This window comes from Bubalus kerabau, chromosome 14, assembly GCF_029407905.1.
Source record: "Bubalus kerabau isolate K-KA32 ecotype Philippines breed swamp buffalo chromosome 14, PCC_UOA_SB_1v2, whole genome shotgun sequence".
NCBI lineage: Eukaryota > Metazoa > Chordata > Mammalia > Artiodactyla > Bovidae > Bubalus > Bubalus kerabau.
The window spans coordinates 67,972,999-67,997,645 of NC_073637.1; the positions used below are offsets into that span (position 1 = coordinate 67,972,999).

The 24,647-nt window shown below is 38.7% G+C and overlaps 1 protein-coding gene across 1 annotated transcript in view; it reads left to right on the forward strand.

Moving 5' to 3' along the window:
• The window catches only part of STK3 (serine/threonine kinase 3), a 302,811-nt gene that overhangs the window by 217,449 nt on the left and 60,715 nt on the right, over window positions 1-24,647 (forward strand). The window contains exon 10 of the mRNA XM_055546585.1: window positions 3,675-3,850. Coding sequence (XP_055402560.1) covers window positions 3,675-3,850 — 176 coding nt within the window. The remainder of the gene's footprint in view (window positions 1-3,674; window positions 3,851-24,647) is intronic.

Sequence of the window (24,647 nt, forward strand, 5' to 3'; positions counted from 1 at the left end):
AACTAGTTGAAGGAATTGGGACCAAAATTGAAGGATGAAGTAATTTTGACCATTAAATTTATTATTAAAATAAAAAATATATTTTTATAAGATAGGGTCAGAATTCAACTATAACTGGAGAAATTGATGTCAATTTTATGTGATTATTTTCTGTGTATTTAAAAAAAGTATTCACCATAGCAACCACAATCACATATGACAGTGGTTACTGTCTTGAGATTTCCTGCTTCGCTCTCCTGTTGGAGGGCCTCCTATTTCTTTTTTAAAAAACAAATTGTAAGTCAGAAGCATCATCCTCTTTGTCTGTCTGTGAACACGAGCCTCCTTGGAGACTCAGCTGCACTCTGGACATGTGTTTCATATGGTGTAGTTAAATATGACTGGCCAATTACAGCTGCTCCATCCCATTAACTTTTAAAACATGTGTGGGCATGCTCAGTCCTTGAAACTCCATCAGTGGTAGCTCGCCAAGCTCCTCTGTCCATGGGATTCTCCAGGGAAGAATACTGGAGCGGGTTGCCATTCCCTTCTCCAGGGGATCTTTCCAGACTCAGGGACCTGCATCTCCTGCATTGGCAGGCAGATTCTTTACCACTGTGCCACCTAGGAAGCCCAACTTTTAAAATATACCTAACCTGTTTTCCTCCTTATAAATTAAAAATTGTTTTTAAAATTTTCTTTGTATGTAAAAAGTATATACTCTAAATGTTGATAGTAGGTTTTAAACTAAATGATGGAAAATAGTTAAAAGTATAAGCACATACATTTGAAAAACATTGTGTAGAGGGATGTCTTGGTTAATGATACCTTGTTTTGACATCATCCAAACAGAAACATCTAATGAAACAGACTACCTTCTTTTATTTCAGTTGATTTTTGGACTTCGGTTAGCTTTCTGTGAAAATGTTTATTTCTAACGTAGAAATGAGTTATTTTTGAAAATTTTGAGTGTGGACTCTGACAGGCATTTTATCATAGATTTTGAGATCAGCCTGAAATGTAGTGATAATTGAACTGCTAAGTAGTAGTGAATTCCAAGTTTCAAATTGGGGTATTATGTAGTTGCAGTTAAATTTGAGGGTTGCTGCTCCTATATCTTCCTATATCCTCTACTTGGGAACAGAAATGTAGTAATTAGGGACCAAATTTGGTAATAGGTACCAGAAGAACCAAATAACAATGGGTTAAATAGAGTAGGATTAATTTCTTTTCTCATTTAACAAAAAATCCAGAAGCAGAGTGTCCTACATTGGTAGAATGATGTCATGACATCGTTAGAGATTCTTCCTTTAGGGTAGATTCTTTCATCTTTAGGGTAGTGCTCTCATCTTCCTGCTTGCAGAGTAACTGTCAGATCTTCAGCTGTGAAGTCGGCATTCCAGGCAGAGAAGAGCAAGAAGAAACAGAGGCGATGCGTGTATCAAGAAAACAGAGTTTTCCTAGGATCCTTCTTCTTATGTGTCACTGGTACCTCTTCTTATGTCTTCTGGTACCTATTACCAAATTCGGTCCCTAATTACTACATTTCTGTTCCCAAGTTGAGGATATAGGAAGATAGAGGAGCAGCAACCTTCAATTTTAACTGCAACTACATAACACCCCAATTTGAAAATTGAGTGTTACGTGGCCACTCCTCCCCACAGGAGAGACCCCTGTCATCTTCCGAAAGGGAGAGCCTCTAGATATTAGGTTATGATTTGTTCACCTTGAGACCCTAGGGTGTTTGTGGTGGCTCCTATAACTGGGAAAGGAGCTTCTGATTAGGATCAAGTTAGAAGGAGGCTCGGGACTGTTGTGAATGCAAAAGGAGATTCCTGGAATAAAATTTCTCAGCGATGTCCTTGTTTTCTTCTGTCAGCCCCAAGTATTGTTCTGCCTCTTTCCTTCCTATTGCCACTACTCATTTCTTAGGGGACTTTTACTTTGACTGATTGCAGAAATGTTTACGAAATTGCCTCATAGCTCATCCTGAGCCAATAGTGTTAGCTAGTTTTCATAATACTAACTATAGTTTAAAGCTGCATTAGTGCTATTACAAATACATTCTGGATTGGCCATGTTACTGTTAGCAGTGTTATGTCCGATTTTAGAGGATCGTTTAGAGACTGGAATGTCTCCATAGGCCAGTAAACTAGATGACGATGCGTCTTGAAAACATGTCATATGAAAGGAACTGGCGATGTTTCACCTGAGAAAGATAGCCAAAACAGAGCCATTATCTGTCTTCAGATGTCTGAAGGACTGGTGTATGAAAGAGAAATTTATTTGGAACATGAGTTTAAATTGCAAAAAGACATACTTCAAGTTCACATTTTAAAAAAGACTTTCTGTAACTTAGAATAGCCCAACAGGCTTCCTTGTGGAGAAGTGTACGTCCTGTCACAAGAAATTTTTAAGATGATAGGTAACTTACTATGTGGAGAACTGCATAGGGAAGTGTCTTTGTGGTGGTCACTTAGGGTTTTTTGGAACTTTTTAATTTTTGTACTGAGGTATATAGCAGATTAACAATGTTGTGATAGTTTCTGTGAGCAGCAAAGGGAACTCAGCCATACAGATACATGGATACTTAGGATTTTGGGGGAGGACACTGGGGCTTTAAGGAATCAAGTTTGAAAATCCCTGGGAAAGTCTAGTTATTCTATGTTTATTTTCTACTTTAATCATTCAGTAAGGAAATGAGGAGTCACTGAAAGATCCTAAACCGAAGAAAGACATGATTTGATTTGTGTTTAGAAAGGTCACTACATCGTCCGTGTGACTAAAATCAAAACTGAGGTAAGGCACGGACACCAGTTTGGAGGATGTGCTACAGGGGCCTCGGCAAGAAAAGATTAGAAGCTGAACTAAGACAGTAGCAGTGGCGGATAGAGCAGTAGCATTAAACCACCTGATGATCAGTTTGGTTTGATGGGAAAAGAGAGTCTGGGTTCATTCTCAACTTGATCACTTTGGGGATTAAGAATGTTAACTGACAGACAAAGAACATCTGGAGAAGCAATGGGCTTGAAGGAAAAGATCTTGGATCTAGCTTTAGAACCGGTAAATTCAAGGTAACTCTAATTCACTGCAGGTCCAGGAATTGAGCTGTTGGAAAGTCAGAGAACCTAGGTGTAAGGTCTGGGCTGGAGAAACAGCATTAGGGGTAAAATATGACAGGTGAAGCCATAGGAGTTCCAGGAGGAGGTAGAAGCAGCTAGAAAGACTGTGAGGAAGTAGTCAAAGAGACACAGGAGGAAGCTGGGTAAGTCTTACAGCCGTAACTTCTTACAGCTGATGCCGGTGTGCAGGGACAACAGTGTGGGCTTGAGTGTTTTATGAACGAAGATTGAGGTTTAAAACGTTTACTTTCTTTGACAAGTTTCAAATGTATTTGAAATGATTTTTAATAAAATTATAATAAAGATTCTGCCGAAATTCTGAGATGTTTCTGCAATCTAAGGATATTACAGATCTCTGCCTTATCATTGGGTGAAGGCAATCTATTTGCCTTAGATATTTTTGTTTCTTCATTCTTATTTTACTTCATATATTTTCTTCATTAACTATGCTGTTCTTAAATCTGACTAGTGAAAATTTATTATAGTAATAAAAAAATCATATTTTAAAAAAGCTTATAGTTCTCTTAGTAAATGTAAGAACTTATACCTCTTTGTGTTCTTCGTTTACCTAAGGAAATGCAACTTCACCACAAGTACAAAGGCCATCTTTCATGGATTACTTTGATAAACAGGACTTCAAGAATAAGAGTCATGAAAACTGTAATCAGAATATGCATGAACCCTTCCCTATGTCCAAAAATGTTTTTCCTGATAACTGGAAAGTTCCTCAAGATGGAGACTTTGACTTCGTAAGTGCATTTTACTTCTTCCATATTTCTTTTCTCTCTGTTTTGTCATCCAAGCAAGAAATAGGTTGTGTGTGTGTGTGTGTGTGTGTATGCACTTGTGTATGACTTAAATTATGGACTATATTTTAATATTCAGTGTGTTACCATATATGGGTAGAGGAGTGGTGAAGTTGTAGTCTGTTTGTTGAAATGTAGTTTCAGAGAAGTGTAAGTAATTGCTCGTGGTTAAATAAATTATAGCCCAAATTTAAGGAAACACTTAGGACTCTAAAACAAAACTGATAACTGTTTCAGAAGATGTTTTAAATGATGCAAATATAGGATATTTCTGACAGTAAATTAAATTTCCTAAACAAATTATGCACATGTATTTATGACATAGACATTGAGGAATTTGCCTCAGCTTTGAAAGTTAACTCAAATAGTTTCTTACTTAAGTGTTAATTCCACTTGGTTTGTCAGAAAAAATTGTCCTGTTCTATGTCTAAGTGAGTAGTGAAAGTCATTCAGTCATGTTCATCTCTTTTCTACCCAGTAGACTGTAGCCTGCCAGGCTCCACTGTCCATGGAATTCTCCAGGCCAGGATACTGGAATGGGTAGCTATTCCCTTCTCCAGGGGATCTTCCCAACTCAGGGATCAAACCCAGGTCTCCTGTATTGCAGGCAGATTCTTTTACCATCTGAGCCACATAAAAAACTTATGTATTGCCTCTTGTTACATTTTCTCCTTATTTTTTCTTTCTCCTTATTATATCTTTTAAAGAACATATATAATACTAGGTAAAGAATTCTAAAATAACTCTTTCAACAATGTGAGAGAGTAAATTTTTCAAGTGAGTTCTTTAATGGGGTAGAAATTTTTATTAACTAAATTTTTGTTTTAGTATGTATTACAAATAACATTTTGGAGAAGGAAATGGCAGACCACTCCAGTATTCTTGCCTGGAGAATCCCATGAACAGAGGAGCCTGGTGGGCTACAGTTCATGGGGTTACAAAGAGTCGGACACAACTGAGCGTGCACACACATAAATAGCATTTATTTTTGCCTATTGCTCTGTAAGATTTTCACTTAAAATAACTATAGCTATATTTGTTAATAAATAAATTTGTGTTATAAAACATAAAATTTTAGATATATGTGTATCTTCAGAATTTTTAAGTAATATCAAGCCATTTTGCTTAGACACCAAGCCTCTAAATGCTTTAGGATTATAAATATTTTTATTGTTAAATATTTTTCTCCTAAATATTGTGATCATTTAAGTTTTTTAATAATCAGATAATAAAGTTTCAAAATCTGTCCTCAGTAATTTTAGCACTAATTGCTAGCAGCTATTAGCAAGAGCACAGGTTAGTCTGAACTACACTAATTATAGTATCTCCTTACTGTTTTTTCAATTTTGAGGTTATAAATTAGAAATCTGTATTTCTATACTTCTAATACAATTTAATTTTATGCTATCTCCTTTGAAAATATGTATAAATTATTTAGAATTCTGCCACTCAAGCTTTAAATCATTCATGAACACAATGAATAATGTAGAGTACTTGACATCAAAGAACTCTGTCTTAACTCAGTCGGAATAAATCTTAACAGCCTCTGGAAAACAGTTGGAAATGAGCACAAAGTAATGAATAAATTATCATGGTTTAGAAATAGCAAATAAAAGATTTAGTTCTGTTTCGGTTAGTCTTTGCTGCCACCCCCAAAATTTAGTAGCTTAAAATAACAATTTTATTTGCTTACAATTTTGTGGGTAAGCAGTTTGCCTAGGATCAGCTGAGTGGTTCTTCTGCTAGTCTCCCCTGGAGTCTCTCTGCTAAGTCACTTCAGTCGTGTCTGACTCTGTGCGACCCCAGAGATGGCAGCCCACCAGGCTCCCCCGTCCCTGGGATTCTCCAGGCAAGAACACTGGAGTGGGTTGCCATTTCCTTCTCCAATGCGTGAAAGTGAAAAGTGAAAGGGAAGTCGCTCAGTCGTGTCCGACTTCTAGCGACCCCATGGACTGCAGCCCACCAGGCTCCTCTGTCCATGGGATTTTCCAGGCAAGAGTACTGGAGTGGGGTGTCATTGCTTTCTGCCCTGGAGTCTCTCATGTGGCTGTAATCATCTAGCAGCTTGACTGGAGCTAAATGATCTCTAAAATCACTCATGTCTGGCAGTTGTGCTAAGAGTTGTCTAGGCTGTATCACCCTATCATGCAAGCCTGGAAGTTTTATGTTGTGGTAGCAGTGTTCCAAGAAGGTGATAGAAGAAGTTGCAAAATTCAATATCATCAGAAAAATGAGTACTTAGAAATAATCTTAACCAAGGAGATGAAAGACCTGTACACTGAAAACTACAGTGTATTGCTGAAAGAAATTAAAGAAGATGCCAATACATGGAATGACATCTCATGTTCATGGATTGGAAGACTTAATTTGGTTAAGGTGTCAGCATTGTCCAAAGCAAACTACAATATAATCTCTATTAAAATCCCAATGTCATTTTTTTTTTTACAGCAGTAGAAAAATCCATGTAAAATTCATATGGAAATTCAAGGGACTTGAATAGTCTAAATAACCTTGAAAAAGAGAAACAAAGTTGGAATTCTCATCCTCATGTCAAATCTGCTACAAAGCTACAGTAATCAAAACAGACAGACATATAGACTGATGGAATGAATAGAAAGCCCAGAAATAAACCATCACATATACAGTCAAATGATTTTTCAACAAGGGTACTAAGACCATTCAATGAGGAAAGGATAGCCTTGTCAAGAAATAATACTGGAAAAACTGAGCAGCCACAGCAAAAGAATGAATTTGGGCCTTTACTTTACACAATATACAATAATTAACTCAAAATGAGTCAAGGATCTAAATAAGTGTAAGAACTGTATCTGTAAAACTCATAGGAAAAGCAGGGGGAAAGCTGTATGACTTTGGATTTGGCAGTGGTTTCTTAGATGTGACACCAAAAGCAGAGGCAACAACAACAAAAAATAGATAAACTGAACTAAAACTTCTGTACATTAAAGTACACTATCAGCAGACAAACATCAGCCCACAGAATGGGAGAAAGCATGTAAGTCATATATCTTACATGTAAGATACATGTAAGTCTTATATCTTACATATATCCTGGGGTAAGCACCCAGGATACAACTAAATGGGAGAAGGCAATGGCATCCCACTCCAGTACTCTTGCCTGGAAAATCCCATGGATGGAGGAGCCTGGTAGGCTACAGTCCATGGGGTCGCGAAGAATCGGATACGACTGAGCGACTTCACTTTCACTTTTCATTTTCATGCATTGGAGAAGGAAATGGCAACCCACTCCAGTGTTCTTGCCTGGAGAATCCCAGGAACAGAGGAGCCTGGTGGGCAGTAGTGTACAACTAAATGACTATAACTCAACAACAAAAAACTAAGCAACCCAGTTTACAAATGGTCAAAGTACTCCAATAAATATTTCTCCAAAGAAGATATACAAATGGCCAGCAAACAAATGAAAAGATTTGTTTGTTATCATCAAATGATGATTTCCTTAATCATTAAGGAAACATAGGTCCAAACCATGAGATACTGTTTCACACCCATGATATAAACATACACACACACACAGAAAATAAGTGTCGGTGAGGATGAGGAGAATTCGGAAGAAACCCTTGTGCACTACACGTGGTAATGTAGACTGGTACAGCTATGGATAACAGTATGGCATTCCTCAAGAAAATTGAACATAAATTACCATGTGATCCAGCGATTCCATTTCTGGGTATATACCCAAAAGAAATGAATAAAAGCAAAGACCTGAATAGACATCTGTATGTCCACATTCATAGCAGTGTTATTCACAGTTGCCAAAAGATGGAAGCAACCCGAGTGTCCATTGATAGATGAACAGATAAACAAAATGTGATATATACATACAATGAAATATGATTCAGCCTGAAAAGGAAGGAAATATTGACACAAACCATAACATGGATCGATGAACTGTGAAGATAATAAGCTAAGTGAGATAGCCAGTCACACAAAAGGATTCTGTGTGATTCCACTTATATGCGGTATCCAGTCTGTGTAATTCATAGAAACAAAATAAAATGGTGGTTTCCAGGGACAGGGGAAAGGGGAAGTAGGGAGTTATTGTTTTTTTTGAGTGCAGAACTTCGGTTTTAGAAGATGAGAAAAGTCCTAGGGGTGGAGTGCCATGCTGGTAGTGCAATAGTGTAAATATACTTAATGCCACTGAACTCGACACTTAAAAGTGGTTATACTTAGTCGCTGTATGTCACAAGGCCAGTCCAGATTCAAAGGATGTGGAAATGGATTTTACTGTGTGATGAGGAGAATAGCAAAGTCGCATTGCAGAGGGTCCTGTGGAGTGAATGAGAATTATTGCAGTCATTTTGGTGAATAATCTACTGAAAGTTGTCATAATGAGAAATTCAGCAGAATTTAGAGTGATGAATTTAGGCAATCAGAGGCCATTAGTGGTTTGGGCAAGGGCCATCTCATACCCCACTGTTAGAATATTCACACACAGCTTTTGACATGCAGCCTTCTACTGTCCCTTTTAAGCTCATTCTAGTTTTGAGTCAGAGCATCAGTTTTTCCAGTGGCCAACTTCTGATTACATTTTCCACCCGTCATAGATTCTGCAGTCCTTCTATCTGGAAATTCCAAAATTTGTTAGAAAGCTTTAGCTTAACAAATGTCCTGTTTTCTGATTTGGATTGTGCTAGGCACTATGGGTTTAAATATGTGTGTGTGTGTGTGTGTGTGTGTGTGTGTGTATACATTTGTTAAGATAACATTTAAGTTAGTAAAGTGTTAAATTGTAATCCAGAGCAATAATTCAGATATTATGTGGTTTTATTCAGAGGAGGACTCAGTAAAGGTTGGAGAAGGGAAGGCAGGCAGTACAAAGGATAATGTATGTAATTAAAAGCTTAGAGGTAGGAAATGACAAGATATGCTATGCTATGCTAAGTCACTTCAGTCGTGTCCAACTCTGTGCGACCCCATAGATGGCAGCCCACCAGGTTCCCCTGTCCCTGGGATTCTCCAGACAAGAACACTGGAGTGGGCTGCCATTTCCTTCTCCAATGCATGAAAGTGAAAAGTCAAAGTGAAGTCGCTCAGTTGTGTCTGACTCTTAGCGACCCCATGGATTGCAGCCTACCAGGCTCCTCTGTCCATGGGATTTTCCAGGCAAGAGTACTGGAGTGGGGTGCCACTGCCTTCTCCGATGACAAGATATATTGGGTGACAATGAAGTGGAGACCTTCAAGTGCATTTGGAATAATACAGGAGATAAAATGGAAAGCTAGGTTTGGGTCAGATGGTGGAAGCCTTAAATGTAAGATTGCAAAGTCTGAAATTTTATTTCCTAGAAAGTGGAAAACCAACTGAAGGTTTTTAGCTTGGAGAATGACACGATGAAAAGTGTTTTAAGAATATTGATCTTGATGGTAGCATGCAGAATTGATTGATAGAAAAAGACTAGAGGTAGGGGAAAATCAAGTGTGTGAAATAGACTTTAAATAAAATAGTAATAAAATGGAAAAGAAGCCGCAAAAACAGGGAGAGATGTAGGAGACACTAGAAAGGTTAATCAGCAGAAATAGCTGACTTACTAAGGAGACTATATTGGTTAAGATGAGGAGCTAAATAATAGAAAGTGAAACTTAAAAAAAGAGAGAGAAGGAAAATAAATTCACAGCTGGGAAGATTCTCCATGAGATCATATGACTGGATTTAATTTTTGCAGGATTATTTCTTTTCTGACTTACACAGAGCATGTAGCTGTAAAAAGGGAGAGGGGAGGGGGACGGAATGACTAGAGCAGGAGTTCTTCCTTCTCCAGCGTTTACCACACCTGTGAACTGCTCAACCCTCTCATCACTTGGAGGAAAGTGAAAAATGTTTGCAGTAGCTACTGAGGGAATGCAAATGGGAATAAATAAGAGATGAAGAAAGGAATCATTGCCAGAAGATGAATAAAGAATTGCTAAGAGAAGCAGTGAGTGTGTTAAGGAAGAGTGTGTAAGAGGCTAAAAGAGAGTAGGACAAGAGGAAGCAAAGGTGGGACAAAATGTAAAGAATGTGATAAAATACTTTGCTTACAAAACAAGAAAATGGACTAAAAGCAAAGACCAATTTCCATTTAAGACCCCAGCTGGTGTTGATAAGGGAAATCTGGTCTTATTTATTCCATCATATATTAGATATAGAATGTTAAAAATGTGACTCATCGAAGTATAAAGTGTGCGCAGGTTTCTGTGCTTTTCTTCCCTCTTTATGATGTATCTCAAGGACACCTTCCAAAAGAACTAGATTTTGTATGATTCCTGTGTCTATGAAATACAAGTTGCTTGAACTATCGAAAGTCATTTTGACTGCATTTACAGAACACGGAGGGCTTTTCCTTGTGCCTTAAGAAAAAGAGTTTTCAAAAAAGAAAAATGAAAGCGAATACTTCTCTGTCTTTTGTAGTATTCAGAGCAGATTCCAAAAGGGCAAAACTTAACTCAGAAAGACACCTGCCAGACAGATGTGCGGAGTAGGAGGCATTCTTTATCTTGAAGTCTGCATGCAGCTTAATTTGTGTATTTTTTTTAGCATTTGTCTTTTAGATTTTCTGTCAATTGGTTGTTTCCTGTTACATTCCTGGATGTAAGGAGATGATAAAAATAATTTGTGATTTCACCATCTTGAAGGTAGCATAAAGATAAGATAAAATGTATTGAGGCTAACTGAACCAATTATTTTGACTCTACTAAAAAAAGTTCTGTTTAGGGTGTGGCTATGAAAATTTCTAACACAAATGTAAAAGGCAAATCTGTTTATTACAGCACTCGTCTAATGTTTCAGTTTTTGTTAGAATTATTTCCAAACAGATTTAGCATCCAGATTGTTTAGTGTTAATTGGAGAGCATGTATGAAGATCATGTTTTGCAAAAATTACACTATCATTCATATTTAAATAGATATTCTTTGGGTAATGTAAAGATTTTGGAATAAGAACAAAAACTTTAAAAGCCATCTGTTAATCCACCATATTAGTTCCAAATTTTAAAAAAGGAATTAATTGGATTGACAGTAATTGCTAGTATAAGAGGAGTTAGATAAATCAGTTATTTATTTATTTTTTGTTTTGCTTTTGACTCAAACTGAAGGTACTGTTAATTGTAAGGTAACTTTTTAAAATTTTCTTTAATATTCAGTTTGTGTTGCTCTTTTGAGCTAAGGGACACAAAAATCTGCCACGGCAGCACTGGAGAAACAGTCTCCACAATGGTGGCAGAAGGCAGATAAAGTCCTCTCCTTCAAGTATAAATGTGCCCTGAGCTTTGCTGAGTTTTTTTACAGTTCTTCCTCTGACTCTGGATTGGCAAATCATTACGGTGATAGGGGAAAAAAAAAACCCAAAAAGCCCCCACAAAACCCAAGAAACCTCAGTGCTGCCAACTGCAGAAAGCGGTAAACCTGGAGGAAGTACCAGCCCTGCTTCTGCAGCCACAGGGGCATTTTAGGCATCTTCCCATCTTGGGATCTTTTCAACCCACCAGAGCAGCCAGCAGCAGTGGAGGGTGATGAAGTGGAGACAGTGATGGGGTCCAGGAGCCCACGCAAACGCCTGTAGCGATGCCAGGCCTTTGGAAAGCCCTCAGCCACCCAGGCCCTTTAGGGAGCCTGGAGGTAAAAACTTTCAGCCAACAGCATCTGCCAGTTTTCAGCAGCGTAGCAGTATGCTACCATCTGCTTTTGCTACTTAAATACCCGAGAGCACCTTCAGTCTTTAAAGAGATCCTGGCTCACGACTTCCCTCGTGGTGTGCTCCTGACTCAAAGAACTGCCTGTTCTCCTCAGACCCTAGTCGTGTGCGCCACAGAAAGCTCTTCCGCCGAGGGAAGTCTTTAAGCATATTGTCATCCATTAGTTTTGCATTAATTAAATGATTACTGTCAAGTATTTCCAGATGTCTGCAAGAGTATTACCCCAGTGTGAGAAGATAACTGTAGATCCTTCAGATTTATTTCTTCTCGGGTAAAGAAGAAATAAACACAGAATCTCAAGCTCTTGAGTGGCCAGCCCTGGAGAAGCGTTTATGATCACAGGTGTACGTGCGGCCTGAAGTGGAGCGTTTGTGGCACACAGTGCTTTCTCTGCTCACTCTTTCCTTAGAGAGCCAACAGGAAATTAAAATTAATGAGAACCCTGCACTTTGAAACGCTTGCAGAATTCTTGACTGTTGCAGTCCTTCGCCAGCTCACGAAATCTGTGCTGGCAGTTGTATCCAACAGATGGTGTGCTGTGCGCACAGTTGCAACATGTGATTGTCTAGGTCCGTGCAGACTTTTTTATAAGATTTTGGCCATCAGTCTACTGCAGCATTAAGACAGTCGTAACCTTTGTTTTGAAAGAGTGGGGGCCTTCTTCAAAGATAAGCATTCATATACAAGTAGGGAAAAAAATATTGATAGTCACCAGGCAACTAAACTAAATTTAATTAATTCTGTGGTAAAGACCACAAAAACGTTAGCATCTCTAAACCCTTACACTGTTTTTTCCCTCAATATAATTTAATCCATTTGGACACCTAAGGTAGAGTGAGCATTTTGCTTTCTTTTCCTAAATAGGCTGTTAAAGGCTTCCAAAATTTCAGAAGATTTGTTTTTGGTGCTTGTGTCTAGGCAAGATCTACTGAAACATTAAGCTAATTCTGCTTGCTTAGGTAATTAATGCCTTAAGTTAAAACTCACTATATCATCATTTCCTTTACAAATTAAAGTGAGCAGGCCTGTACTTCTTGGATTAATTAAGATAGAAAGCACAGGTGCAGTGTGTGGGTTCTTGTCACCATGTTGGAATTTATTACGATGTTTAAAGCACGTGGCAAAAATGGTTTCCCAAAGAGTTCTAAAAAGCATAAACTTTGCTCATAGTAATTTATTATTTTAAAAGTGTCATTTATCTAGAAGAGTGTGTTGAAAATTTGGCTACTTTACATTTTAAAACAAAGATGCTAATACCCTTAAGCATGCTGTGGCTAATGTTGATGTCTTAGGAAGTTATTTTGACTCAGTGCACTTTTTGTTTATGACCTCATTTTGAATGTTTAGTCAATAAGCAGTGGAGACTGCTGGGTGGTTATGTGAAAAAAACATGTTAAGAACCAACAGTGGAATTTAGGATTATAGAGTGGACAATAAAACGTATTGCCTTCTAATTTAAGACCCAGGTCTCACAGTATGTACTTCTACAATGAGCCATGAGATTTCAAACAAGTTGTTAGGATTGACTGAACCTCACTGGTTATCAGGCTGTGTTGACAATAGAAGAGTTCTTTTTTTAGTTTACCATCCTAAATGAGATGTCTTCAAGTCTGAAACTGTGTGTACATTCACACTTAGTTCAGGTTCAGTGTCAGAGCCCTTCCCTGACTGATTCCATCACACTTCCTGATCTGTATCTTTCACAGTTACAGGTACATAGTTCATTTTGGGCCCATTAGATGTGTTGGCCTGGTTAAACTAACGCACCTTTCTCTCTTGTTGTAATTTTAGGTTGGAAACTTTTTCCATTCTACCTCTCATTTGTTAAATGTAGAAAGCTTTCATTAGGCTGGATCCTTTGGATTAGAAGACATTCCAGTAAATTACAGCTTTTTAAAAATCAAAACCTAGTTGTCTTGATTCAGAACCAAACTAGTTTTATTTTATAATTTTGTCCATCAATAATAGAAACATCTTTCCAGAAATATAGACAGATTGTACAGAGATAAGCAAAAGAGGATATCAAACTACTAACATATAAAAGATAAAAGATAACACATAACAGATAAAAGAATTCTGATATAGAGATACTTAATTATATTGATTTATTTTTAAGACACATAAGGAGCTTTTTTTTCTCTTCATGAATTGAGTAATGGTGCATATTAAATTTGATATGCAGTATACTCTTATAATTTAAGCTGTTTCTTATTAGTGTCTTATAAAAATCTCAGTTAATCTTTCAATTTAGTTTTTTTCTCTCCCTTAATATGAGAATGTGAATTAAGCTATATAATAGTCACGGCTAAAAATATTTAGATGTGCAAAAAGCTGATAATCAGCCACACACTTTTACTAACTAGTCAAATGAAATGAGTAGTTAGTTATGGATTATTATTGCTATGGAAGAAAGTTCTGAAACAGTCATTTTCATGATTATAATCTTTGATGAAAAGAAATATACTGACTTTAACTCCTTAGAACTTCAGTGATGGTACAAAATTCCTGAAAATTGCCTGACTTTGATTTTAAATACTCAATTATTCTTACCGTGACTGTTAACACTGAGTGTCACTTGGCATATAAGGCCCAATAGAAACCAGATGGTTAAGTTCCCCTTTGAGTCACAGAAATCAGTGAATTACAGCTAATGGCTGCAAACAAATTCTGCCTTTCTGTTTTTCCTTTACTTTAGAATTATAGGTATAGTCTTCCAGAAAAATGATGGTACTGAACCCAAACTGTAGATAGAGGCAAAACTGATGATGACCATTGGAATAAAGTAGATTTCACACATGGTGCAGGCAAAGGTGCAGGTACAAAGCAGGTTGGCTTAGCCGGAAACACAGAAAGAGGCTTTTCTGCACTTTAGCTGAATGAGAGAGCAGGTCCTAAAGGAGACAGTGCTTGCAAAACAGAGTAATATTGGGAATGATTTGGGAGTGACCTAGGTTTTGAAGGTCTTAACTGCCAAGCAGGTGTTCAGCCTTAATTCTGTGGGCAGTGGCTAACTAGTGCAGAGTTCTTATCAGGAGAGTAACCCTCATCAAATTGGTTTTTTAGTGTCAGGGTGAAGCAGATAGGAATCAGATAGACTGGAACCCTAGGACAGCTGTATTAAAGCCTGTTGAAATTGTCAAATGATTAAGACAAAGACAGTGAAATTAGTGATGAGAGATTCACTTTAATAAATATCCTTGATTTAAGAATCATCTGGATATGATAACCAATCATATATAGGGGATTAGAATGAAGAAAAGGTTTTCTGATCTAGAGAATTAGATTGATGATGTTGCCATTGTTTGAGATACAGAGTAGAGAAGAAAGGAAGAAGGGGTTTTGGAGATTGGGTTTGAAGGGTGAGCTGATTCTGTTGCAGATGGATAAAGTTTGTAATGTCTGGAGGCCATACGGTACACTAGATAGTTGAAAATACAGGATGAAGCTATGATTCTGGGAATATTTGGCCTAGAGTACATGAGATCACCCAGAGAGAGCCTTGAAGTAAGGAGAGAGAGTTACCAAAAGTGGATTTTTAGGGAATCCTGGGTCAGCAGAGAAGGAGCAGTGAGCAGTGGAGATTGGCTTTATCTGGCCTTGGATATAAGCTGAGTCAAGCTTACTTAAGCAGGCAGATAACAGCTGTCACTTGAGAATTTACCAGGGCTGACATTTTACTTTTTTTTTTCCTTCTAATTGGGGGCTGTATCAGTCTAAACTTGAACTTCATAGTTTCAGCTACCAGATTTTGTGTTCTTAGCTCTTTGAGGATTCATCCTGGTATCATGATTCATGCTGGTACGTTTTTAAATGTAAACACTTTTTGTGTGTGTTAATCACTTCGTTGTGTCTAGTTCTTTGCGACCTCATGGACTGTAGCCTGCCAGGCTCCTCTGTCCATGGAATTCTCCAGGCAAGAATACTGGAGTGGGTTGCTATTCCCTTCTCCAGGGGATCTTCCCAACCCAGGGATCGAACCTGGGTCTCCTGCACTGAAGGCAGATTCACAGGTACAATTCTTTGGGTATAAACCTGAAATGGCTTTTTCTCCAAACCTACTTTGAACAGTGGATACACTCTCTAATCTCCTTTTCCTGCCCCCTAACTTGCCTTTCAACAAATGCTATAAGCTTCTGGTTACTTTTGGTTAGTAAAAGTCTGACTAGTTTAAAATTTTATGCTCAAATGTGATTTAAATCTCACCTGATCATTTCCTACCCTGTGTCTCAGGACAGGCCACCACAGTAGTTTAAGATAGTTGGTATGCTTTCTCCTCTGCTGGGTCTCGCTCTTGGGGAGATGGGCAGTGAGAGGGAAGGGGTGAGGAGCAGGCTAGAGGAAGGCCAGAAGAGGCCAAGCTCATCATCTGAACCTGGTCATCTGAAGATGGCCGGTCCTATTCTGGCACAGTCCGGTTCTAGCTGCCGTAGAGTGCCTCTGCTGATGTTGCAGTTTCCATGTGGACCATATGTGTGGTTTTCTTGGGGTGAGAATCTTGCCTCCTTTTTTCACTGAACTGTGAAAAACCATTTTTCAGAAATGGGCAACTGCTCCTCCAGTTCAGACCCCTTTTCTAGTAATAGGACATCTCTGATATCCATGGCTCCAGGTGATGGAATATGTTTAACTGTGAAAATAAACAGAATTTATGCAAAGGAGCTTAGAAAAAAATCAAGCCAAACACCATCACCTCCGTTTATGGTTATTATTCTGAAAGGTTAAAAAAAAAATCACATGCATCTAAACAGCTAAAGACTTCCAAAACTATGTTGAATAGTAGTGGTGAGAGTGGGCACCCTTGTCTTGTTCCTGACTTTAGGGGAAATGCTTTCAATTTTTCACCATTGAGGATAATGTTTGCTGTGGGTTTGTCATATATAGCTTTTATCATGTTGAGGTATGTTCCTTCTATTCCTGCTTTCTGGAGGGTTTTTATCATTAATGGATGTTGAATTTTTTCAAAGGCTTTCTGTGCATCTATTGAGATAATCATATGGCTTTTATTTTTCAATTTGTTGATGTGGTATATGGCCATAGCAATCAGAGCAGAAAAAGAAATAAAAGGAATCCAAATTGGAAAAGAAGAAGTAAAACTCTCATTGTGTGCATATGACATGATCCTCTACATAGAAAACCCTAAAGATTCCACCAGAAAATTAGTAGAGCTAATCAATGAATATAGTAAAGTTGAAGGATATAAAATCAACACACAGAAATCCCTTGCATTCCTATACACTAACAATGAGAAAACATAAAGAGAAATTAAGGAAACAATTCCATTCACCATTGCAACAAAAATAATAAAATACTTAGGAATATATCTACCTAAAGAAACAAAAGACCTATATATAGAAAACTATAAAACACTGGTGAAGGAGATGAAAGAGGACACTAATAGATGGAGAAATATACCGTGCTCATGGATTGGACGAATCAATGTAGTGAAAATAAGTATACTACCCAAAGCAATCTATAGATTCAATGCAATCCCTATCAAGCTACCAACGGTATTTTTCACAGAGCTAGAACAAATAATTTCACAATTTGTATGGAAATACAAAAAGCCTCGAATAGCCAAAGCAGTCTTGAAAAAGAAGAATGGAACTGGAGGAATCAACCTACCTGACTTCAGGCTATAGTACAAAGCCACAGTCATCAAGACAGTATGGTACTGGCACAAAGGCAGAAATATAGATCAGTGGAACAAAATAGAAAGCCCAGAGATAAATCCACACACCTATGGACACCTTATCTTTGACAGAGGAGGCAAGAATATACAATGGAGAAAAGACAATCTCTTTAATAAGTGATGCTGGGAAAACTGGTCAACCACTTGTAAAAGAATGAAACTAGAACACTTTCTAGCACCATACACAAAAATAAACTCAAAGTGGATTAAAGATCTAAACGTAAGACCAGAAACTATAAAACTCCTAGAGGAGAACCTAAGCAAAACACTCTCCGACATACATCACAGCAGGATCCTCTATGACCCACCTCCCAGAATATTGAAAATAAAAGCAAAAATAAACAAATGGGACCTAATTAAACTTAAAAGCTTCTGCACAACAAATGAAAATAAAGCAAGGTAAAAAGACAGCCTTCAGAATGGGAGAAAATAATAGCAAATGAAGCAACTGACAAAGAATTAATCTCAAAAATATACAAGCAACTCCTGCAGCTCAATTCCAGAAAAATAAATGACCCAATCAAAAAATGGGCCAAAGAACTAAATAGACATTTCTTCAAAGACATACAGATGGCTAGCAAACACATGAAAAGATGCTCAACATCACTCATTATCAGAGAAATGCAAATCAAAACCACAATGAGGTACCATTTCAGGCCAGTCAGAACGGCTGCTCTCCAAAAGTCTACAAGCAATAAATGCTGGAGAGGGTGTAGAGAAAAGGGAACCTTCTTACACTGTTGGTGGGAATGCAAACTAGTACAGCCACTATGGAGAACAGTGTGGAGATTCCTTAAAAAACTGGAAATAGAACTGCCATACGACCCAGCAATCCCACTGCTGGGCATACACACTGAGGAAACCAGAATTGAAAGAGACATGTGGACCCCCATGTTCATCACAGCACTGTTTACAATAGCCAGGACATGGAAGCAACCTAGATGTCCATCAGCAGACGAATGGATAAGAAAGCTGTGGTACATATACACAATGGAGTATTACTCAACCATTAAAAAGAATACATTTGAATCAGTTCTAATGAGGTGGATGAAACTGGAGCCTATTATACAGAGTGAAGTAAGCCAGAAAGAAAAACATCAATACAATATACTAATGCATATATATGGAATTTAGAATGATGGTAACGATAACCCTGTATGCAAGACAGCCAAAGAGACACAGATGTATAGAACAGTCTCTTGGACTCTGTGGGAGAGGGCGAGGGTGGGATGATTTGGGAGAATGGCATTAAAACATGTATAATATCATACGTGAAACGAATCACCAGTCCAGGTTTGATGCATGATACAGGATGCTTGGGGCTGGTGCACTGGGGTGACCCAGAGGGACGGAATGGGGAGGGAGGTAAGAGGGGGGCTCAGGATGGGGAACACGAGTACACCCATGGTGGATTCATGTTGATGCATGGCAAAACCAATACAATAAAGTAATTAGCCTCCAATTAAATAAATTTTTATTAAAAAAATAAACAGCTAAAGATTATTTTAAAATATACTTATGGAGTTTTTCATCCCCTTTTCTGTTTCATAACTAAAACATTAAAAACAGTAGCATCTATATCAGTTTACCTGTTGGTAACAATTTAATGCATGTTCTCTAAGTTACATGAACATCCCTCTCAAGTCTTTATTTTGTAATTTAGGAGAAACCTGTTTTGTATTAATATTTGAAATAGGTATCAAAGCAGCTTCTAACTGCAGAGCAAGGTAACAATGTAAGAGAAGGCATTCAAGAAATGTATCAGTTCATACTCTTGACTCAATTTCATACTAATCTTCTTAAGTATGTATTTGGCCTCTTGTATTTAGGATAGCTTTCCTTTAATGGAAAATGTTCTAAAATCCTTAAGCATGACTGTGTACATACTTTTATTTTTAGAATAAAGAGAAATTTTATTGAATTTTTTGCATCTCTAATAAAATAATCACAAGTGTACAATATATGCAGTAGCTACTTTGTATTTTTAAATTAGGTTTCTGTATGGTTATATTTTAAAAGTTGTTGATACATGTAAATGTTAAATTATTAGATACTATAGTTGAAATGATTCACATGCCACACATGAATATGCAGTTGTCTCCGTAGATTTTATTCATTTATTTTTGTTTTAATTGGCATTTAGTATTTCTAGTCCCCTACTTTCAAGACCTGTACTTTGAATTTTTATAGAGCTCAATATCAAAGTATTTTATTAAATGGCGTGTATGAGTTGCTCAGTTGTGTCCCATTCTTTGCGAACCCATGGACTGTATTCCGCCAGGCTCCTCTGTCTGTGGAATTCTGTAGGCAAGAATATTGGAGTGGGTAGCCATGCCCTTCTCCAGGGAATATTCCTGACCGAGGGATCAAACTGAGGTCCTGCATTGCAGATGGATTCTTTAACATCTGAGCCACTAGGGAAGCCCAATTAAATGGGAACCTAGAATAAATTCAGAAGATAGGGTTAAAAAAAAAGAAAAACACCAGGCTTTGAAATGAATCCTGTCATTTTTGGTGTCCAGGTTATACACAAATGTTAAAAAAAAAAAAAAAAAAAAAAACAGAAGAAACTGGCAAAATTAAAGAATGATCTCAACTCTTCATTCTAGTATGTGATAAATTTCTATAATGAAGAAATGATTACCAGGGAAACTAGGTACCGTTTTCTTATGTATTATTTAGCAGTCAAATTCAACTTAATGCCTAATCCAGAGGCACACCATAAATGTGCAAGTCCTATTTTTGTCTGTGTCAGAAGACAGTTATGTGTGCTTTTTTTTTTTTTTTTTCCTTTCAGTTGCTTAATCAGTTTTGCAGATAATTTAGAAAAACTTTACCAGGCCAAAGGACCCCCTGTTCCTTGCAAGGGTTCCAAGTGGATCCTCTTACTGAATTAGTTTCTAAAGGAAGATGAAAAGGCACAGAGAGGGTACTTAAACTTTTGCTAAATAAATGACATATTAAAAACTGAAAAGGAAATTTGTTAGTATGTTCCATTCATGTCAGTCACACAGGCGTGTCCAACTCTTTGTGACCTCACGGACTGCAGCACACCAACTCCCGGAGCTTGCTAAAACTCATGGTATCGAGTCAGTGATGCCATCCAACCTCTGTGTCCCATTCTCCTGCCTTCAGTCTTTCCCAGTATCAGAGTCTTTTCCAGTAAGTCAGTTCTTCACATCAGGTGGCCAAAGTATTGGAGTTTTAGCTTCAGCATCAGTCCTTCCGATGAACATTCAGGACTGTTTTCCTTTAGAATGGCCTGGTTGGATCTCCTTGCAGTCCAAGGGGCTCTCAAGAGTCTTCTCCAACACCACAGTTCAAAAGCATCAATTCTTCAGCACTCAGCTTTCTTTACAGTCCAACTCCCACATGATGACAGCTTTCTTACCTGGTCTCTTTTAAACCTGCCTTGTCATAGAACCACCCTGATCTCTTTGTAGTCTGTTTACAGTGAGTTTTCCTGGACAGTTGATTTCAGATAATCCATTTTAGTGTCAAGCCACATGTTGTAATTCTTTACTTAGATATTTCATAACATACCTATATCTGTATGTTGTTGGGAAATTTGGCTCTACTCATCTTGGCCTGCTGCTGCTGAAAGGTTGTTGTTGAATCACACGAAGACACCGGGATTCTTGGCCCCCGGAGAAGAATTCAATCCGGGGCCAGAGACGAGGCTTGATCGCTCAGAGCTTTTGTATAATAAAGTTTTATTAAAGTATAAAGGAGAGAGAGAAAGCTTCTGACATAGGCATCAGAAGGGGGCAGAAAGAGTACCTGCTTGCTAGTGTTAGCAGTGAAGTTATATACTCTCCAATGAATCCAAAGAATGTCTAGAGGTTTTAAAGACCTCCCATAATTTACATTTTAAGATAACAGAATTAGCCAGAAGGTTTAATCCAGAGACTGTCCTCAGGCGGAATGTAGAGAAGGAAAAAAAGATTTGTCCTTTCTTCCTCCTTGAGAATTCCAGACCCCTCTCTCCTTGGGGACCCCTAGACTCCTTATCAACCTGCCTAGGAAATGACTCTCTCATTCCCCCCTTTTCTTTTAGGAGAATTATGTTGCCTAGGGAAAAGGGGCGTCGTTCTCGTTCCATAACTGCTTCTGAGCTGACAAGGGACATTGTCCCTAAATTGGTGAGGCAACATATTCTCCTAATCCTCATATTGAGGATATCTGATCCAGGGGCCCCAAATAGTAGTTGGAGGAAGCTGCAGCAGTAGCAGGAGTTTGAGCAACCATTTGTAACTTAAAAGCTTTCATGCGGCTAGAAACAAATCCAGTTATACAGTTACAGATGCAGGCAACGTAGTCATTAAAACAAGTTAAAATCGAAATTAAAAGTCACATTATGTACATAGTTAAAGTGCAAATTGTTGCACCAGTCCATTTTAGGGTTGGTAGATGTCATCAGATGAAGAAGAGGCATCGCATGTGATTGTTGTCAAAGGTATTCACAGACTTGGAGAAAGTCTTTTCCTTGAAGTGGAGATGTCCACCACAGGAAGCCTTCCACTGATGAAGAGGGGAGTGCTCCGCAGACCCAGCAGTTAGACCGATTGTGGAATGCAGCACAGGAGTGAGCCAAGGACAGGAAGGCGTTGTGTTGAGGATCAAACGGCAGACTCAGGATTTTTGGAGTCAGCAGAAGTAGACTCACATAGATTATCAGGCCCGTCCGCTGCCCTTTGCTTAACTCTAGAGCTCGGGTCAGAGCCACAGGCTCCGCTAACTGAGCACTGGTTCCCTGGGGGAGAGATTTTGTTTCCAAAACCTGTTCAGCAGTCACCACGGCGTAACCTGCTTTACGCTTTCCATCCCAAACAAAAGAACTGCCATCTGTAAATATTTTCATGTCAGGATTGTCTAATGGGGTATCCTTTAGATCCTCCTGAGCGGCATAGTTTAAAGTTAGGAATTGAGAACAATCGTGATCAGGTGTTTCATTTTCCTTCTCAGGAAGGAAAGTGGCAGGATTTAGATTTCCACAAGCTTTACGCTTAGATACTGGTCCTTCTAACAACAATGACTGATATTTAAGAAGCCTACTGTCTGTCATCCAAATATTAACCTTAGAATTTAATATTCGACTCACATCATGAGAAGTCAGTAAAGTAAGGTTTCGTCCATTAATTATTTTTAAAGCTTCAGGTGCTAATAAAGCTGCTGCCCCAATTACTCTTAGGCATTGGGGCCACTCACGTGAAACTACATCTAATTCTCTGCTTAGATAAGCAATAGGTTGCTGGTGAGGCCCTCGGGGTTGTGTCAAAACTCCCAATGCCACACCTTTTCTTTCAGTGACAAACAAATTAAATTCTAACCCTGTGGGCAAGCTCAGAGCTGGAGCTTGCAGGAAAGCAGTCTGAAGAATCTTAAAAGCCTTTTGAGATTCTGGAGACCAAACCAGTTTGTCGGTTTGGGCCTGCTGAGTTTCAGCTATAAGTTTATATAAAGGCCGGGCAAGTTCCCAATAACCCGGAATCCAAATGCACACAGTAACCTGTGATTCCCCAAAATCCTCTCAATTGTCTTAAAGTCATAGGTAGGGGATGATTTAGTGTAGGTTTAATTCTCTCAGGGCCTAGGCCCCTAGTTCCTTCTGATATGATTAGGCCCAGATATCTAACCAGTTGTTGACAAAGCTGAGCCTTTTCTCTTGATGCCTTATAACCACAGCCTGCCAGAAAGTTTAAGAAATCTTCTGAGGCTTGTGAACAAGCTTCCTCTGTCTCAGCACAGAGCAAAATATCATCTACATATTGTAACACCACCACTTCAGAGCTATTAAAGTTTTGTGGATCCCATGACAAAACTTTGTCCAAATAAGTGAGGACTGTCACGAAATCCCTGGGGCAAAACTGTCCAGGTTAACTGAGAAGCTGGCTGCGTAGGGTCTTCAAAGGCAAATAGAAATTGACTTTCTTCCACCAAAGGCACTGAATAGAAGGCATCCTTTAAATCAATTACTGAGAAATATTTGGCTCGTTCAGGAATTTCAGACAATAGCGTGTAAGGATTAGGCAACATGGGGTGTAAAGGAACTACAGGCTCATTTATTATTCGTAAATCTTGAACTAGTCTCCATTTACCATTCGATTTCTTTATACCCAAAATAGGAGTGTTGCTAGGACTGTTACAGGGAATTAATAGTCCCTGCTCCTTTAAATTTTCGATGATGGGTTTTAACCCTTCCTTAACCTCAGGTTTCAGTGGATACTGCTGCTTATGTGGGAATACGTGCGGGTCTTTGAGCTTAACAACTACAGGAATAGCATTTTGTGCTTGGCCCACAGATTTTCCATCAGCCCATACTCTAGCATTTACATTTTGTTCGACTAAAGGGAGAGGAAGGGAGGGCTCCATATTCATGAAAACAGAGGCATGGACCTTGCTCAGTATATCCCTTCCCAAAAGGGGTGAGGGAGATTATGGCACAATCAGAAACTCGTGTGAAAACAGCACAGAATCCCAGTTGCAAGATAAAGAATAAATGAAATAATACCTTTTGGCTCGTCCAGACAGTCCCATTACGGAAGCGGATCGTGAAGAAAGTGGGCCAGGGGCTTCAGTAAGCACAGAATAAGTTGCCCCAGTATCTAAAAGGAAATCGACGGATTGGCCCCCCACAATTACTAATACCTGGGGTTCCTCAGGTAATTAGGACGGGAGCTTGTGTGGGGAACCTTGGGCACCTTCAGTCCTGATTGTCTTGGGAGTCCGACCCCGGAGACCTACGCCTCTGGGGGCAGTCTCTCTTCCAGTGTGGTCTTTTGCAGACCAGACTTGGAGCCCAGGGCGGCTTAGATGCCTGAGGGCAATCCCACTTGAGATGCCCCTCCTTTCCACAGTAATAGCAAGCCCATCCCTTTTCACCTGGGCCCCTCTGGGCATTTTTCTCAGGCTGTTTAAGAACGTTTTTCATAGCCATGGTGAAGGCTTCCGCCTTTTCCTTTGTCTTTTTTTGCCTTTCTTTCTTTTCCTTATATTCCCTACCATAATAGACTGAGCCAGTTGTAACAGAGTATCTAAAGACTGATTTGGTCCATACGCCTGTTTTAATAGCTTACGGGGGATATCTGGAGCCGACTGAGTGAGAAATCTATCCTTTAAGATCACTTTTCCCTCTTCACTTTAGGGATCAATCTCAGTGAATCTGCGAAGGGCTTCTCTCAGTCTATCTAGGAATTTACCAGGAGCTTCCTTCTCCTCCTGTTCTGTGTCTGCCAATTTGCCATAGTTTAAAGGCTTAGAATGCGCCTGCCTAAGTCCTTCAAGAATACATCTAACAAAATGACTCTGATCCCATCTTCCTTGAGCTGTGTTGTAGTCC